This window comes from Balaenoptera musculus, chromosome 8, assembly GCF_009873245.2.
Source record: "Balaenoptera musculus isolate JJ_BM4_2016_0621 chromosome 8, mBalMus1.pri.v3, whole genome shotgun sequence".
NCBI classification, from domain to species: domain Eukaryota; kingdom Metazoa; phylum Chordata; class Mammalia; order Artiodactyla; family Balaenopteridae; genus Balaenoptera; species Balaenoptera musculus.
The window spans coordinates 107,425,410-107,443,695 of NC_045792.1; the positions used below are offsets into that span (position 1 = coordinate 107,425,410).

Consider the following 18,286-nt stretch of genomic DNA (forward strand, 5'->3'; position numbering starts at 1 on the left):
AGGTGGGGCCTTTGGGAGGGGAAGAGGGTTGGAGGAGGTCACCATGGGATCAGTGCCCTTATAAGAAGGGACACCAGCGATCTCTGTCTCCAGGACACAGTGACAAGGCAGCCATCTGCAAGGCAGGAAGAGAGCCCTCACCAGGCACCGGAGGGGGTGGCACCTTGATCTCAGACTTCCAGCCTCCAGAACTGTGAGAAATAAATGTTGTTCTTTAAGCTGCCCCATCAGTGATCTTCTGTTATGGCAGCCGGAGCTGACCGATACAGGGTCATTTCTACTTCACTTCGAATTGATGAACAGTTCCAGGACTGACATTTAGGACGTGTTTCTTCAGGATAGAAATAGTAAACATCAATCATCAGCATCCTGTACCCCAGTGTTCATTGCAGCACTATTTACAATAGCCATGACATGGAAGCAACCTAAATGTCCCTCAACAGAGGAATGGATAAAGAAGATGTGGTACACATAGACAATGGAATATTACTCAGCCATAAAAAAAGAATGAACTAATGCCATTTGCAGCAACACAGATGGACCTAGAGGTTGTCATACTGAGTGAAGTAAGTCAAACAGAGAAAGACAAATATCATATGATATCACTTATACAGAATCTAAAAAAAGGATACAGGCCTTCCCTGGTGGCGCAGTGGTTGAGAATCTACCTGCCAATGCAGGGGACACGGGTTCGAGCCCTGGTCTGGGAAGATCCCACATGCCGCGGAGCAACTGGGCCCGTGAGCCACAACTACTGAGCCTGCGCGTCTGGAGCTTGTGCTCCGCAACAAGAGAGGCCGCGACAGTGAGAGGCCCGCGCACCGCGATGAAGAGTGGCCCCCGCTTGCCGCAACTAGAGAAAGCCCTCGCACAGAAACGAAGACCCAACACAGCCAAAAATAAATAAATAAATAAAAATTAAATTAAATTAAATTAAATATAAAAAATTTAAAAAGGGTACAAATGAACTTATCTACAAAACAGAAATAGAGTTAAGGATGTAGAAAAGAAACTTCCGGTTACAAGGGGGTAAGCGGGGCAGGGATAAATTAGGAGATTGGGATTGACATATACACGCTACTATATATAAAACAGATAACTAATAAGGACCTACTGTATAGCACAGGGAACTCTACTCAATACTCTGTAATGACCTATATGGGAAAAAGAATCTAAAAAAGAGTGGATATATGTGTACGTATAACTGAATCACTTTGCTGTACACCTGAAACTAACGCAACATTGTAAATCAACTACACTCCAATAAAGAAAAAAAAATCAGCAGCACCCTGGCCGCCCCACCTGCACACCTGGACCGAGCCGTTCCAAGTTAACGCTGCCACTTAGTGGCCAGTGTGAGGAATTACAAAGATTACCTGACGGGTGACCAAGGACAGCTGCCCAGTCACAGCTCATTCCACCTCCAGTTAGGTGTGTTCCTCACCTGCCGCTGAGCGCTCGGACTTCAGAGATGGAAGAGACAGGGCATCCTCTCCTCAAAGAACTTTACAGTGTAGCTGGGCGACTGACGCAGAAACCATCCACGCCGACACATTATGTTACAGGTGCATATCAAGTAACACGGGCACCAAAAGGAAAGCACCACTGGGACAGCCCAAGGCTGCAGGAGAGCAGCCTGCAGAGGGAGAGCTTTGGTTTTGAAGGGTGAATAGGAGTTCACCGGGCAAGGGTGAGCTCATGGTAAGGGGGAAGGGGGAACAGGAAAGATCGCCTTTAAAAAAATGAAATCAGATTTTTGCATCTATAGGTGCCACACACCTGGATGCATGGTCTGAAAAGTCAAATCCTTCTACACGGTTGTCCACACCCCGACCATGTTCACACTTGCTTGCTTTCTCAGTCCTTTGCCGCCTACTCCTAAACAGCGCACTCCTGGTGCTCTGTCTTGATTTCTTTCCATTTAAATATCAGTTATCGACATCCTGCTGGGGAAGACGAGGGCTCAGCTCATCCACCATACAGCCCAGTACAGGTGTGTCCCCTGCTTTGGTTAATCATCACCCCGCGTCTACATTAGGATGGCTAACTCCGTCTTTCCCGCAGCCGAGAGAGCCAGCCAAGTATGGGTCTCTCTCCCTTGAGTGAATAACAGCCACCTTTAAAAATCTGCTCTTCTACTGACCCATAATTAATGGATCACCAGGTTCTGACAGAGTCCTCCTCTCCAGGTGCAAGCACATCCGGCCATCTCTCCGCTGCCTTGGTTTCCAGGTGGCATCTGCCCTGGAGGATGAAATTCACGGTCCATGAGCTGCTGGTGTTGTTGCTGAAATGTCTGATCCCCGATCCTCCATATGGAAATGGCTTTTCCCTTTTTGAAATTTAAGGATCGTATTTTTATTTTTATTTCCGAAGTTCTGGGCTCTCACAAGCCCCGTCCTTGCTGTGGACACTTGCTCACATTTGATGCTGGAAGTTCAGGGGTCTTTCCAATTGCCAATCTCGTGTCCTTCTGTTTGGTGGCATTGTCTTGAATGATGTCTTTGCTGATTTCTTCCGCTCTCTCTGGAAATTCCGTCATTCAGGTGTCAAACCCTCTCCCAACTCCTGGATTACCTTACGGCTCAGTTCTCCCGTCCATCTCCGGTCCTCTTCAGCAAGGCTGCGCTCATAGCTTAGCTGCCATTATTACTTGTCATGAGCCCCTTCAACCCTCACTTCACAAATGCTTTATCCTCTCTTATCACACTGAGGAGATCAGGTACATACACATATATATTTTTTTAAAACATTTATTTTATTTATTTATTTATTTTGGCTGCGCCGGGTCTTCGCTGTGGCATGTGGGCTCTTAGTTGCGGCATGCAGACTTCTTACTTGCGGCATGCATGTGGGATCTAGTTTCCCGACCAGGGATTGAACCTGGGCCCCCTGCATTGGGAACATAGAGTCCTACCCACTGGACCACCAGGGAAGTCCCTGGGGTATATATTTTTGAAGTCCTCTTCCATTCTCTAAATTTCTCAGTTTCTACCCATCATCTTTATTTCTGCTTGTTTGGTGTCTGCCTTTCATGTTGGCAGTTTTCCCTTAATGACTGGTGATTCTCAGCTGTCTGTTCCTATTTTCGATTTGAAGCATTTGCATGCAGAATGGAAACTCTGGATGTGGTAGGTTGCTCTTGCCAGCAGGAGGACGCCCCCCGGGCGCTTTCATGAGGGGGAATGAAGCACAGGATACTTGGGGGAGGGGTTCTACTCACAGCGGTGACAGCAGGTGCAAAGACCCTGGGGCAAGCGTGTGTCTGGCGTGCTTGAGGAACAGCAGGGGCCAGGGTGTCTGGGGCAGAGGGAGTGAGTTGGAAGCTGTGAGGTCAGCGAGGTCCCCATGAGCCTGGTCATATGGGCCTAGTAGTTTCAACCAACACACCCGTTTCCAGCCTTACCTGCAATCCCCAACACAGAGGAGCCTTGCTTCCAACACCCAGAGTCTCCGGGGTCCTGACCCAAGGTCAGGCCGGCTCCTAGCTCTGTGCACTGATGGCAGGCGGGGCGGTTTCTCTAATGCTCTTCGCCTCTTTTTTCTCCCCATCTTGTTGCTGTGGACCGGTGACCATCTCTCCTTCATTTTTACATAATAGGGTCAGGTGCCCACATGCTTCCTGAACTTCACACTTTACCTGGGGACTGGGTGTGCTTTTCTCAGCTCGTGGACAGCAGCACCTGCCAGCTGACCTCCCTGGGCCCCGGCCCAGCCCTGCCCACGTGCCCGGGGACGGGAGGGTGGGGGGGGGGGGTCTCAAGGCTGGTCACACAGTGCTCTGTTTAGGGGGACAGACTGAGCAACTTTAAACTTGTGAAACCTGGGTTTCCCACCTCAGCTGCGGTGCAGGGGTTCCGGGGAAGAGCTCTGATGACTCACCCCCTGCCCCTGACCAGGCGCCTACCCAGGGCCCCCCGGGGCCCTCATGATTCTGACCTCAAGACACATCTGTCACAGTCTTTTTCTCCACCTTGCCACCCCTCCCCCAATGTTGCACAATCAATCAACCAACCGATTAATTAGGAAAATCTCCCTGTCCTGACCCCAAGCTGGTTCAGTTCGTGGGGCACCCCTCACTCATGTCATTCAAAGGGTAAAAATCAGCCCTGCTTTTCATATGGGACCACGGCGGGCTGTCGGATGGGATGGGTTGATTCCCATTTTAGAGTTTTCTTCTGTCCTGTGGGTGCTGCACGTCTTGCTCAGAGTAAAGCCCAAAGTCCTTCCAAGTCACAGGGGCCTCTTTGGCCTCCACTTGCCCGCTCCCCCACTGGCTGGCCTCCTTGCTGCTCCTCAAACAGGCCAGGCATGCTGTGACCCCAGGGCCTTTGCACGTGCCAGTTCCCATCCCCTAGATATCTGCATGGCCCACTCCCTCCCTCCCTCCCTCGTTCCTGGCTTCTGCTCAAACATCAGAGGTCGTGCAAGGCTCCCATCATGATACAGCCCGGTAGAGAGACACCCCTGTGTCTCTACCCGCTCACCCTGTAAGTTAGCAACCCTGACGCAGTCCCTGTATATCTGTTTAATTGTTCACCATCAGTCTGACTAATGCGCACTCCATGAGAGCAGGGGCGTCGCTGTTCATTGACGCATTTCCCGGCACCTAGAAGGGAGCGTGGCTCCAACCAGGAACTCTGTGTGTACTGGTTGGAATAATGAACTTGAAACCCGATTCTTCTTCATCATAGATCCGCACAGTAGATCAGCCAAAACACGGGTTTCCCAGGTTCCTATGCCCGAATCTAGAAACACGACTTCCTCTTCCCTGTTTCTATGGGAACACAGAGTCTGAATCCCAAATAAGAAGAACTTTTTAAAGAAACTACTTAAAAATGAATGGCTTCCCCGACCGCATGCCCTAAGCAGGGATCACGGGCAGAAGTGCTCAGAGGGACCAGCTAGGCCACAAAGCGGAAGAGGCAGGCGGGGGTGGGCAGTAAGGAGCGGTAGGGACTGCAGCAGGCTGGCAAGTGGCGACCTCCCCAAAGGGGCAGTGCTCCCCAAACCTGGCCAAATGCCAACACACACAAAGGCTGCCTGCGTGTGCCCACTCTTCCTAACTATTCGAGGGGAGCTGGAAATCGGAATGTTTACATGAAATTTCTGGATATTTAAATGTTGGCAAAGAATTTAGTTTTTAAAAAACTTTGGGCAGGCCACAAAGTCTCTGGGTTGAGATCCACCATCTGGATGGCAGGTGGCAAACTGCAGACTGTGGCTTATTCCACCAACAAATGTGGGAGAGCTGGGTGCCCTGGCCCGTGGCATGTGGTCTGCCCCGTGGAAGGTCAGCAGATCATAAGACGTGAGGCAGGTACCAGCGGTGCCCTGCTCCCGCCCCACCGAGCTGCTTCTAAACACACCAGAGAAACACCCCCAAAGAAGCAAAAAGAATCTGGCTGGACAGAAAAAAAGTTTTTCATTGTCACTCATGGAAAGGGCTCAGATGAAACCTGATATTTCCTAACCCACCCTGTGAGGGTTTAAATGCTGCTTCTCACAGAGCACACGTGAAGGGGGCTTGAAAGTGGAGAGGCCACATGAGGACGCAGAGAGAAGGCGGCCATCTGCAAGCCAGGAAGAGAGCGCTCGCCAGGAACCAGAGGGCTGGCACCTTGACCTTGGCCTCCCCGGCCTCTGGGACCGTGAGTAATAAACGCCTGCTGTCTGAGCCACCCCGCCTGTGGGACTTGTCACAGCGGCCAATGTGGGACTTCACACACCACGGGCAATGCAGATGTCACCTTCGGGTGGCTGTATGGCCCAGCTCCCACACCGTGGCTTTCCTAGTAGCTTTCATTGGTGGCAGAGAGCAGAGATGCACCCAAGCTGGTGACAATTTTCACAGAGGGCAGAAGGGAAACCAAGGAGGGAGCCTGGTGCAGGGCCGGGCAGGAGGGCGCCCGGGGACTTGGGCAGTGGGAACTTGTGAGCTCGCAACTTGACAACCACCAGTGGGGTCTTGTGTCAGTGTCCTGGGGCCACTGGAACAAATGACCACAAACAACTGGCTTCAAGCAGCAGAACCTTATCCAGTTCTGGAGACCACAGTCCAAAATCAGTATCACTGGGCCAAAACCAAGGTGGGGGAAGGGCCGTGCTCCCTCCAGAGGCTCCAGGGGAGGGTCTTTCCTGCCTCTTCCAGCTTCTGGGGGCTGCAGGTGCTCCTTGGCTTGTGGCCGTGTCCCTCCAGCCTCTGCCTCCATCTTCACGTGGCCTCCTCTGTGCATATCCCGTTAGAAGGACCCTTGTGATGACACCGAGTCCTCCCGGATAATCCAGGGTAACGCCCCATCTCAAAATGCTTAACCCCTTCTGTAAAGTCCTTGCCGTACAAGGTCACATTTGCAGGTTCCGGGGATTAGGACCTAAATCTTCTGGGGCCGTTATTTAGCCCAGAACACTGCCCTTCCACGTGGGGGCCCCTGCAGCCCTCGCCCCGTGCCTGCCACAGGGGTCGCCCCCTTCCCGAACACGCCACGTTCCTCCCAGACCCCTGGCCTTTGCTCATGCCCCGTCCCCCTGGAATGCTGTGCCCACTCCCCACACGGCGGCCCCCGCCTCCGCTCCACGGATGTGTCACGCCTCACACCTGTGTCCTAGGGCCTCTCACTCAGCCCTGCTTTCTCTTCTTGGCACCTGCCACGATGTACCCGTTTCACTTGGTGGCGGCTGTGCCCATGCGGGTCTGGCCCTCCCCCCCACCACAGTCCTCGCTCCTCCCCCGGCTGGTCCACCCACCCAGACACGGGACATCCACGTGGCCCAGGTGTGAGGTCAGGTGCACGGGTCCAGGTGAGCTGAAGGTCAAGCTGGGATCTGTCTTTGGGTCCATCTGGATGGCGTGCAGGGGTCACGTGGGTGCTGGTCTCCCTGAGCAGGAGTGGGGAGAAGGAGGCCCCGTGACCACCTTAGAGGACGAGGAGAGGAGCCATGGTGTGCCTGGTGGGGATGAAGTTACAGGCATGGTCACGGCCTCCGAACCCAGAGCTAGACGCGCTTCTCCAGAGGGCCTGCGTGTGTGCACGTGTGCACGTCCGTGTGTGTGCGTGTGCATGTGTGTCTGTGTGTGTGCACGTGTGTCTATGTGCTGATGTATGTGTATGTGTGTGCACGTGTGCGTGTCCGTGTGTGCGCGCACATGCGTGTCTGTGTGTGTACGTGTGCATATGTGTTGGTGTGTGTGCATGTGTATGTGTGTGTGCATGTGTCTGTGTCTATGTGTGTGCATGTCCATGTGTCTGTGTGTGTGTGTGTGTATCTGTATGTGTGTGTGTCTATGTGTCTGTGTGTGTGCACGTGTGTGTCTGTGCCTTTAATGCAGTTCTGTGTTAACTCTGCAATTTCGCAATGTCACCTCGCGCCATTTGTGGCGCAGAAGGCAGCACAGCAGGAGAGGGCCTGGGACCCTGCCCATGACATGCAACGGGGAAGCATAAGGTCACAGGAGAGAACGACATCGCCTTGACCTTGCTCTACAATCTGTGTGGATTTCAAAAAAATGCTGCTGAAGTCTTACTGTTGAATCACTAACGAAGGAAGAAGTTCAGAAAGACAACTGGAGGAAACAGGGCATCGAAGTGCCTGCTGAGCGGATTTCATCAATTTCTCAGAAAAGGTACAACATCCGGAACGCGAACACCCCCCAAAGTGTCAGGCTGCGTTTGTCTCTGGGCCATCTTCCACCCCAGCAGCGGCGGCTTGGAGCACACGGAGAAGGACGGGGAGACTAGGTCACTCGCAAGGCGTCGCTGCATTGCACGGCGTCAAGTGCGACCTGAGAGAATCTCCATCCCTCCCCAGCTGTGCCCTCGAGGAGCGAGCGCCGTCAGAGCTCCGGGAGATGCTCATAGACCTGAAGGACAAGAGCCGGGATCTGACACTTCAGGAGAGACCCAAGGTCATTCCTGTGAGTGCAGTGGCCCCCAGAGAACATGCGACGGCACGGCCAGTTCCTGGGCATCAGAGCATCCGTCACAGAGGGAGGGGCTCCAGGAAACGGATTCATGGGCATCTGCCAAGGCCCGGCTCGGCCCCGTGATTTACTGCCTAAGACCCGAGGAATTTAAAACCCCTCCTTCCTGGCTCTGGCCTTTCTCCTCCCTTTACATCCAGAGTGACGGTGGAGGAAGGACTCAGGGCCCCAGACCGTGGGCCACCCTCACCGTCCCCTTCGAGCTGCGGACCCTGGCGTCCACCCACCTCTCCATCCAGTGGGGACAATGGGAACCTGCATCATGAATGACACGTGCTAAAGACTGAGTGCCCGGCAGGGCAAAGAGCCCCTGCTCCCTGGGTGGCAGCCAGCATACCCGGGCACGATGTTCACCAAAAAGACCCCACGGCCAGGACTTCTCTGTCCCCCCGCATCTTGTCCTCACATGCCCCCTCCCTGTATGACAACTGGACGTCAGACCTTCCAGAATGTCTCTCATTGCCTTTCCCACTCCTCCTCATCTTCCCCTCCCTCTCTGCCTCTGGACATCTGATGGGCCCCTGCGGAGGACACAGTGGTGACACGTGTCGGGGGAGAGCTGCTTCCCCAAAAAAGCAGGGGCCAGAATCCTTCCCTCCAAAACCACGAAGGCCCATTGGAATGGAGCTGCTGGGGGCAAGAAGGGTCCAAATCAATCCTCCCGGGTACCAGCCAGAGCTCTCCAGGGAGGCAGACCCACCGGATGTGTACACACACACACACACACACACATGCACGCACGCACAGATTTATTTTAAGGAACTGGCCCATGCGATAGTGGGGCAGGCCGGCGGCGGGAACCCTAGGCAGGGTCTCAGTGTTACAGTGTGGAGGCAGAATTCCTTCTTCTAGGGACCCCAGTTTTTGCTCCCAAGGCCTCCGACTGATGGGATGAGGCCCACCACATGATGGAAGGTTCATCTCCTTGACTGAGTCAACTGCAGATGTGAACCACGCCTACACGGCACCTTCATGCACCGGCGCCTAACCCAGCGGACACCACGGCCGACCCGCAGACGGCTGTTCCTCTGTCCCCCCACCCCAGCTGTACTCCCCCTTCACTTAGACCATCCACCTCCGCAGAATTCTTTCCATCCCATTCCTCTTTATCTTCAGAACCAGGACACGTTTGCTCCCTTGGACTGAGCGATCCAAAAAGCAAGGAATCCCTGATGCTGTGCACTCCATCTCAGGATGCAAGATAAATCACAGGCCAGAAGGATGCGCCTGCCTCACCCCAGACCACAGAGCCCTGGACCGGTGGTCAGAAGGCCTGGGCGTCACAGACTCGGCCACGAACTGATTCAGGACTCCTAGGCTTACATCTCTAATGCCACGTGTCCTATAAATTGGGCAAAAAAATGCCTACTTTGTTGGGTTGCTGAACATTAAACGAGAACATACAGAAGAGCATTTGTGAGCTTTAAGATTCTGTGCAACTGGGGACTTCGCAGGTGGGCCAGTGGCCAAGACTCCATGATCCCAATGCAGGAGGCCTGGGTTCGGTCCCTGGTCAGGGAACTAGATCTCACATGCATGCCACAACTAAAAGATCCCACATGCCGCAACTAAGACCCAGTGCAGCCAAATAAACAAACAAACAAATAAATATTTTTTAGAAAAAGATTCTGTGCAACTGGGAAGATTCGTCATCATCACTGTGATCGCCAATACCCTAATCACCATCAACACCACCAACATCATCATCAATGTTATAGACTGAACTGTCTCCCCCAGAATTCACATGTTGAAGCTCTAACCCCCATTGTGATGATACTTGCAGATAGGGCCTTTAGAAACGTAATTAAGTTAAAATGAAGTCATAAGGGTGGGGCCCTAATCAGATGAGATTGTTGTTCCTACAAGAAGAGGAAGAAACACCAGAAAGCTCTCTCTCTTTCTCTCTCTCTCCCTCTTTCTACATGTTGCACAGAAGAAATACCAATGAGTAGGTGCAGGAAGAGAGCCCTCACCAGAAACCAGATCTGCCAGCACGGTGATCTTGGACTTGTAGCCTCCAGACTGTGAGGAATAAATGTCTGTTGTTTAAGCCCCCGAGTCTGTGGTACTTTGTTATGGCGGCCCGGGCTGACTCAGTCACCATCATCACCACCATCACCACCATCACCACCATCACAATCATCACCACCATCACCACCATCACCATCATCACCACCATCACCATCATCACCACCATCACCACCATCACCATCATCACCACCATCACCACCATCACAATCACCACCATCACCACCATCACCACCATCACCACCATCACAATCATCACCACCATCACCACCATCACAATCATCACCACCATCACCACCATCACCATCATCACCACCATCACCACCATCACCACCATCACAATCATCACCACCATCACCACCATCACAATCATCACAATCATCACCACCGTCACAAGTAATGTTGTGAGTACTCCTCCTCCTCTTCCTTCAGAAATTCACCTCTGTCTCTCTTGATTCTCAAACCTGAGTGGATGTCAGGGTCTCTAGGGGGCTTGTGACAACACAGGACCCGAAGCCCTGCCCCCAGGCTTCAGATTCCGGGTGCCTGAGGGGATGCCTGAGAATCTGCATTTCTCTCAAGCCCCTGAGTCCTGCCGCTGCTGCTGCAGCCTTTGGATTAAGTCATTAAGCAAAGCTTGGCCAGATGAAGTCTGTCAAATATTCCAAGGTTTCTTAGAAAAGCCCATGTTCACAACAGCAGCTGAATGTCATCAAAGCTTCCCAGGTGGACATACTCGATCCCTGTCAAATGATGGGGCAGGCCATCATTCCCCCCGAAATCAACGGTGTTGATTCATCACTGGGAGGGGAAGGACCGTGAATGCTGGGGACATTTTACAGGCAAGGCTCCAAAGACTGAATTAAGTCTCTTTGTGCCATGCAAACACGAGAAGGTGGGGAGACATGAGGGGGAGACCAGCTCCCGACACACGCCGTCGGAGCCCGCGCTGGGAGTGCAGAGCAAGCATCCCAGAGGCTTCGGTTCCGCCCGGTACACGAATCCCAGGCTTCGGTTCCGCCCGGTACACGAATCCCAGGCTTCGGTTCCGCCCGGTACACGAATCCAGGCTTCGGTTCTGCCCGGTACACGAACAGTGTCTGCAGGGCACAAAGTCCTATCATTCAAGCGTGTTTGCATAATTGTCTTCCTGAACCATTTGGGGCACTTCATTGATTATCGTTAGCAAAATAGAGACAGATGGCCTTGGGTCTGAGCTGGTGCGAATTTGCTGCCAGGAGGGTGGCACGAAGCTTCCTGCCAGGCCTCCTGGAAGAAGGGGTGTCCCTGCCCTAGGTGGTCGCTGCCCGTGGTGACGGGACAGGAGTGGGGATTCACAGGGAGGTCACTGACAGTGACCTTCTGTCCTGGACGCCATGCACAACTCACTCCCCTGGAGCGCCAGGTGGCAGTTACAAACTTCTGCCCAGAAGGGGAGAAATGGCTCTGTTCTATCATCTACGCGTTTACCATGAATCAAAGGGCGTTAGCTGCTCTTTTCTAAGCAATTTAGGCACCGTTCTGACTTCAAAAAAAAAAAGGACCAAAGAAAGATATTATTTAATGGCAACAAAATATTTAAACCAAGGCCACCAACCCACTGCTGAGCCCAAAAGGGCAGATGTGTCCCAGCACGAAGTGGGAAGAGCCCACGGCTCCCTCATCATCACCACTGGAAAGAAGACATGCTTTTGGGGCGAAATCGTAGTCTTTATAGTCCCATTAGCACAGCAGGAACTCGCCTCCATGACCCATTTCCCATTATATATCTTCAAGCCACGGATTCCGAGTAAAATCCAGGCCCGTCAGTTCTCATGAACTGAGCAAAGTGGTTAATGGTGATTGTTAGACATCCAGCCCAGTCTGGGGATTGAACTGGTTCATTTTCAAGGCATCAAGCCCGTCTGTACTAGTAATACCTAAGGAGAGGATTAGTCAAGTCGCCCGTGGAAGCCAGGTCTAAATGAAAGACCTCTCTCAGCTCAATAAGATGTAAAAATTATTTCCAAATGAAAAGAATCGCAGTCACCTCAATGTTCAGTTCGAGTGGAGAGGGCTGTATTTAGGATGAGAAAGCATTTCTGTAACTTTGAAAAAGTTATAGCCAAAAAAAAAAGTTTTTCCACCCTAAACCACCTGGCCAGCTGCCTCAAAGCTCCATGAGCCCCATGTTTATAAAATGGGATATTAGCCATGAAAAGGGATGAAGCAGCGATACACATTACAACACAGATGGACCTTGAAAACACAACGCTGAGTGAAAGAAGTCAGACACCAAAGACCACCTATTGTACGATTCCATCCCCATGAAATGTCCAGAAGAGGCCCGTCCACAGGGACAGAGAGTGGATGAGTGGTTGCCTAGGGGCCACGGGAGGGAGGAACAGGGAGTAACTCCCGGTGGGTACAGTTTTCCCTGGGGTGATGAAAAAGTTCTTAACTACACAGAAGTCATGCTACCACAACGTGCATGTGCTGAAGGTCACTGAATGGTACACATTGATATGACTACGACGGTACATTTTGTGTAGTGTGTATTTTACCACAATTAAAAAAAATCAGGACCCTGGCTTTTCGCTCCACCATGTAACCCCACGGCCACTCTGGACCGGGTCGTTCACCCTCCACCGAGGAGAGCAGGCCGGGTGAGGGCACCGGATGACGGCAAGGCAGCTCCCTCCCGGGAGATTCTTACCAAGATCTCCCCATTCCCAGGATCAGCACGAAGCCAGGACTGCCCCACAGCTGCTGCAATGAACGGCATCCACGCCTCTGCGGCCTCTCCCAAGCTGCCTTCGTCAATCGCCCACCTGGACGCATCGCTGCCTTAGCGATGCTGTTTGTTCTAAATGGAAGGAACGGGTTTCCCTGGTGGCGCAGTGGTTGAGAGTCTGCCTGCCAATGCAGGGGACACGGGTTCGAGCCCTGGTCTGGGAGGATCCCACATGCCGCGGAGCAACTAGGCCCGTGAGCCACAACTACTGAGCCTGTGCGTCTGGAGCCTGTGCTCCGCAACAAGAGAGGCCGCGATAGTGAGAGGCCCGCGCACCGCGATGGAGAGTGGCCCCCGCTTGCCGCAACTAGAGAAAGCCCTCGCACAGAAACGAAGACCCAACACAGCCAAAAATAAATAAATAAAATAAAGAATTATAAAATATATATATATAAATGGAAGGAAGCCAGTGTGGACTGGCAAACTGAAACAGGGCCGCAGCTCCACACACAGACCCCGTCCCTGACGAGAGGGCTGAGCTCACGTCAACACACACAGAGGATGTGCGGGAACGCGACGACGCGGCGTCTCCGGGGTTTGAGAAGTCCGCTTACCTGGAATGGGGTCTGGCTGTTGTAGTTCTTCAATTCCTTATTTCCCCCCCGAAAAAGCAGCACGCGGGCACAGCTGTCCTGCACAGAAGGAAGGAGAAATCTGTTTGTCATGAGAATTCAGAGAAATGAAAACGCAAGGTCAACAGGAGGGCATTTTTGTTCGTCGGAGGGGCCAGGAGGAGGGGTGGACAGGCCCTGGAGGCTGTCAGCTGAAGCTCAACTGCTACAAAGACTTTGGACAGCAGCTCAGCAGAATCTACAAAAATGTAAAGTCCATACATCCCACGGCCAGTGATTCCACTTTTTTAAGACCATCTACAGAGAGCTTCGCACGTGCGTATAAAATACATAATAAGAGAAAGGCTGCGAGTAAAATACAAAAGGAAAAAAAGGAAGAGAAAACCTGGAGGTGGCAAAAATGTTCTAAAATAAAGGAAAGTGGGAATCATTCTGGAACATTCTTTTCTTTTTTTTCCCAAAACAAACAACTTTTTATTGAAGTATAGTTGATTTGCAATGTTTCAGAGAAGTACAGCAAAGTGATTCAGTTATACATATATACGTATATCCTTTTTCAGATTCTTTTCCATTATAAGTTAATACAAGATATTGAATATAGTTCCCTGTGCTATACAGTAGGTCCTTGCTATCTATATTTTATATATAGTAGTCTATATATGTTCATCTCAAACTCCTAATTTGTCCTTCCTCCCCTCCTCTTTCCAGTTTGGTTACCATAAGTTTGTTTTCTATGTCTGTGAGTCTCTTCCTGTTTTGTAAATAAGTTCATTTGTGTCATATTTTAGATTCCACATATAAGCGATATATTTGTCTTTCTCTGTCTGACTTACTTCACTTAGTAAAACAATCTCTAGGTCCATCCGTGTTGCTGCAAATGGCATTATTTCATTCTTTTTATGGCGGAGTAAGAGTCCATTGTATATATGTACCACATCTTCTTTATCCATTCCTCTGTCAGTGGACACTGAGGTTGCTTCCATGTCTTGGCTATGGTCAATAGTGCTGCTGTGAACATTGGGGTGCATGCATCTTTCTGAATAAAATACAGTTTTGTCTGGATATATGCCCAGGAGTGGGATTGCTGGATCATATGGTAGTTCTATTTTTAGATTTTTGAGGAACCTCCATACTGTTCTCCATAGAACATTCTTTGCCGAGGCAGTGGTAGCAAAAACAAGAAGGCAGACCTATATAAACTGACAAGAAAAATATCCAAGAACGTCTAAGTAGAAAACGTGAGTCTTAGAACAATGATATAGCTTAATTTCACTTACATTTTAAAGCCAGTATTATAGAAAGCAAAGAATATGTCTGGAAAGATGTTACCAGTTAAGGGGCTTTACTTTTTCAGGAAGGAGAAAGGATGACGGAGTAAATCTTTTGTTATTATTATTTTCTGTACTTACATTTTCTAACGTTTTTAAAAGGCAGCCAATAGTCATTTCTTGTGGATTTGTACAGTGAAAATCAATCTATTCCTGTCCACTTAACGAGCATCTACTATTTGCCCGGAGAGGCCAACCCTTTTGAAACTCCTGATGGGGAGGGTAGGGACAAATATCCACAGTTAAAAAGACACGCGGAAGGGAGTTCCCTGGTGGCATAGTTGTTAGGATTCCGGGCTTTCACTGTCGTGGCCTGGGTTCAATCCCTGGTCGGGGAACTGAGATCCCGTAAGTTTCGTGGTGCAGCCAAAAAAAAAGACAAGTGGAAGCACATGGCTACAGAAGCAGTGACGATATGAACACTTTGCCTAATAGATGCAGCTGGGCTGCTATGATGGGCAAATTACATTTTGAGAAGAGCGTCTGGATGGTCAAGTGCCCGCGGGTGCCGGTGCCTCAAGCAGGTGGGCCGCTCCGACTTCCACAGGCCTCTGCACAGGGGCTCCAGTGCAAGGCGTGGTCAAACCCCAGCCCCGGGCCCATCTCCCTGGTCCACCTCCACCTACAGAGTCCAGAGCAGAGGCAACGGGTGTGGTCACCCGGGGCGGACACGCGGCAACTGCTGAGTGATGAGTAAATGAAGCCACTGACCAGGGTCCCCCCAGCGGCCTGCTTACGGGGCCAGGCCAGCAGCCCCACCCCAGCCTGAGGGGACCTGCTGTCCCGGGAAGAGTAGGGCCGAGGCCAGGGCGCACGGCACGTGCAGGAAGACTTGGAGAAAGGGCAGGCCTGAGACAAAAGCTGAAAATCCAGAGGCAGAGGCGGGTGAGCGGTGCCCAGGGTGGGAGCCGGGGAGTGGTGTGCGGTGTTGAAAATGTTCTATTACCGACCGTGGGGAATGGTTACCCAGCCGTGTACACAGACTGAAAACACTGAACGGTGTATTTTAGATGGGCAAACTGTATGGTGTGTGAGTCATATCTCAATAAAGGTGTCATGTATTAGAAAAGTAAGAAAGATACAGAGTCAGAGACCAAGAGACCACAGAGACTGAGGGAGACACAGATAGACAGAGACAGAGAGACCAAGAGAGACACAGAGACCAAGGGAGACACAGAGATAGACAGAGACAAAGAGACCAAGAGAGAGACAGAGACCAAGAGAGACACAGAGATAGACAGAGACCAAGGGAGACACAGAGATAGAGACAGAGAGAAAAAGAGAGACACAGACACCAAGGGAGACACAGAGATAGAGAGACAGAGAGACCAAGAGAGACACAGAGACAGAGACCAAGGGAGACACAGAGATAGACAGAGACAGGGGAGCACGCCTGCCGAGAATGCTGGCAGGAAGATCACCCTCTGACCGCGAGGTCCAGCCAAGAGCACATCTGGGTCAGGCAAAGCACAGCTGGGGCAGCCCTGGTCCCTGTGACCTGGGCGAGGGCCCCCCTGGGGCCTCCACTGCACGATGATGACTTTAATGAGGAAACCACTTGTGCACGGAGCAAACAGGAGCCGAGGCAGAGGGACTCTTGTTCTCTGAGCCGCGGTCAGGGAGGCCTCGGACAGGGCGGGAGCTGCTCGCACACCCCGCGGCCAGGGGTGGGGCGAATCTGAGCTCTGCAGGGAAAGATTGTCGTCGGGCTGCGGGGGTCCCGGGGCCTCAGCTGTACCCTTGGGTGGCTGTGAGGGTCACTGCAGACTTAGGGGCGATTGCTGCACAGGCCTGGAGCAGGCTGCCTTCGTGGACCGCTGTGGGCAAAGAGAGGGCCCGGGGACCACGTCGGGGTGGGTCCCCAAGAGGGGCAGAGGGACATGGGGCTGTCAGGAGCGAGGACAGCCCCCGTGGGGTGGCGTGAAGAACACTTGAAGATAGAGGTTAGGAGAGAAAAAGACAGTGGGAGCAAACACTCGCCAGGAGCCCCACTGTGTCCTGAAACAGCCATGAGTGTGTGAGTTCGTGCCCGGGTTCAGATGGTGGGCAGGACTCGCACCACAATATAGGGGTGGAAACTGCAGGGAAACCTGAGACTCTGTCTACACTGTTTGCACCTTTTCCATGAGCGTGCGTTCGTGCAGTGCTTTGAGTAACTAAAAGCATTTAAGAAAATTTAAAAAGATGTACTATGCTTGGCAAACACACCTTTCATATCTGGGGTACAGTGAAAGCCAGGGTTTAAAAGAAGAGTCCCGGGCGTTACTTCAAGTGGACTGAAGGCCGGTGAAGACTGTGCCCGGGTCTTGTCATTTTATTCCAGTCTCAACTCCTGCTCGGCTGGTTCTGTAAATCAAGTTCTATTCAAACACAGACCCCTGAGTTTTCCAGTCCTGCCCCAGCCTCCCTACCCCTGGCTGGGTTTCCAGAACCTGCTCCAGCATCCCTTTCTCCCCTTGAATTACACCTGGCTGGATCTTGTTAATTACAACCCGAAGTAAATTAATTTAATTAATTAAAATGACCGTGTTATCATGCCTCAGCAAGCAACGTTTGCAATGAGAGAAAAAAAGCCGAGGATGTTTGAGAGAGTCCTGGCACAGAGGGCACACAGAGCCGGGAGATGGGCGGAATGTTGGCAGGTTACATTTGGGGTGTGGGCGTGCAGGTGAGAGAGAAGAAACAGTCAATTCCTGAGGCAGCAAGCGGGGGAGACCCCACCAGGGGCTCAGGGGACCTGAAGGCTGCCTGGGGGTCTCACCCTGAAACGAATTCACACTGGGCCTAAGTGTGCCCTGGCCCAACTCCAGGGCAGCCTGGGCGGACCAGCCAGCTGAGCAGCCTCAGATGCCCAGAGCTACCTGGCCTATCAGGACCCCGAACAAGAGCCTGACTCAGCAACTCCTTGTCAACGCTCCCCAACGCTCAGCAAGGACTTCCACTGAAACTTCCCATCAGAAAGGAGGCTGGTTTCCTATGAAGCTAAGAATAAACCCTTCCCAGGCACTGCCAGGCACACTCTCCCAGGAGGAATGCAGCCAGGATCCCAGAAGACTCCTCTGCTCACCCACGGACGGACAACTCTGAGTCAATATTAACCAACCTGAAGGCACACACCCCGTCACTCTAATATTTACCAGACTTCAAAGGGAGAGCACGTCCCGGAGAGCGATTTCAAAACTGAAGGGCAAGTGGTTCACGGGGCTTCTAAACAATGACACTGTGTGTGTGTGTGTGTGTGTGTGTGTGTGTGTACACAGGCACGTGTGTGTCTGTGTGTGCACGTGAGCAAGGTGTGTGTGCGCACGTCTGTGCACGTGTGCACACGTGTGTGCATGTAAGTACAGGTGTGTGTGTGCGTGTGTCTGTGTGCACGCACGGATGCTTTGCAGTTCAGAAAACACATCTACCTGCTCCTTGATTCCACCCTCACAGCATCCCCGCAAGGGGCTAGTAGGAGGCCCATTTCACAGGTAAGGTAGCAGAGGCCAGGAAGGGTTAAGTGAAAAACTGCGGCTTCAGAAAGGGAGGAAAAGGAGAAGTTGCGACCCAGAGGCATTGCTAATGGGAGCCTAGCTCTTCTCTTGCACGGCCGCTAGCTGCC

The 18,286-nt window shown here is 52.0% G+C and overlaps 1 protein-coding gene across 5 annotated transcripts in view; it reads right to left on the reverse strand.

The window, feature by feature from the left end:
• Positions 1-18,286, reverse strand: part of SHANK2 (SH3 and multiple ankyrin repeat domains 2) — a 552,800-nt gene that overhangs the window by 376,129 nt on the left and 158,385 nt on the right. For all 5 annotated transcript variants that reach the window (XM_036861478.1, XM_036861481.1, XM_036861480.1 and 2 more), the window contains exon 10: positions 13,337-13,414. In XM_036861478.1, the coding sequence (XP_036717373.1) occupies positions 13,337-13,414 (78 nt within the window). The remainder of the gene's footprint in view (positions 1-13,336; positions 13,415-18,286) is intronic.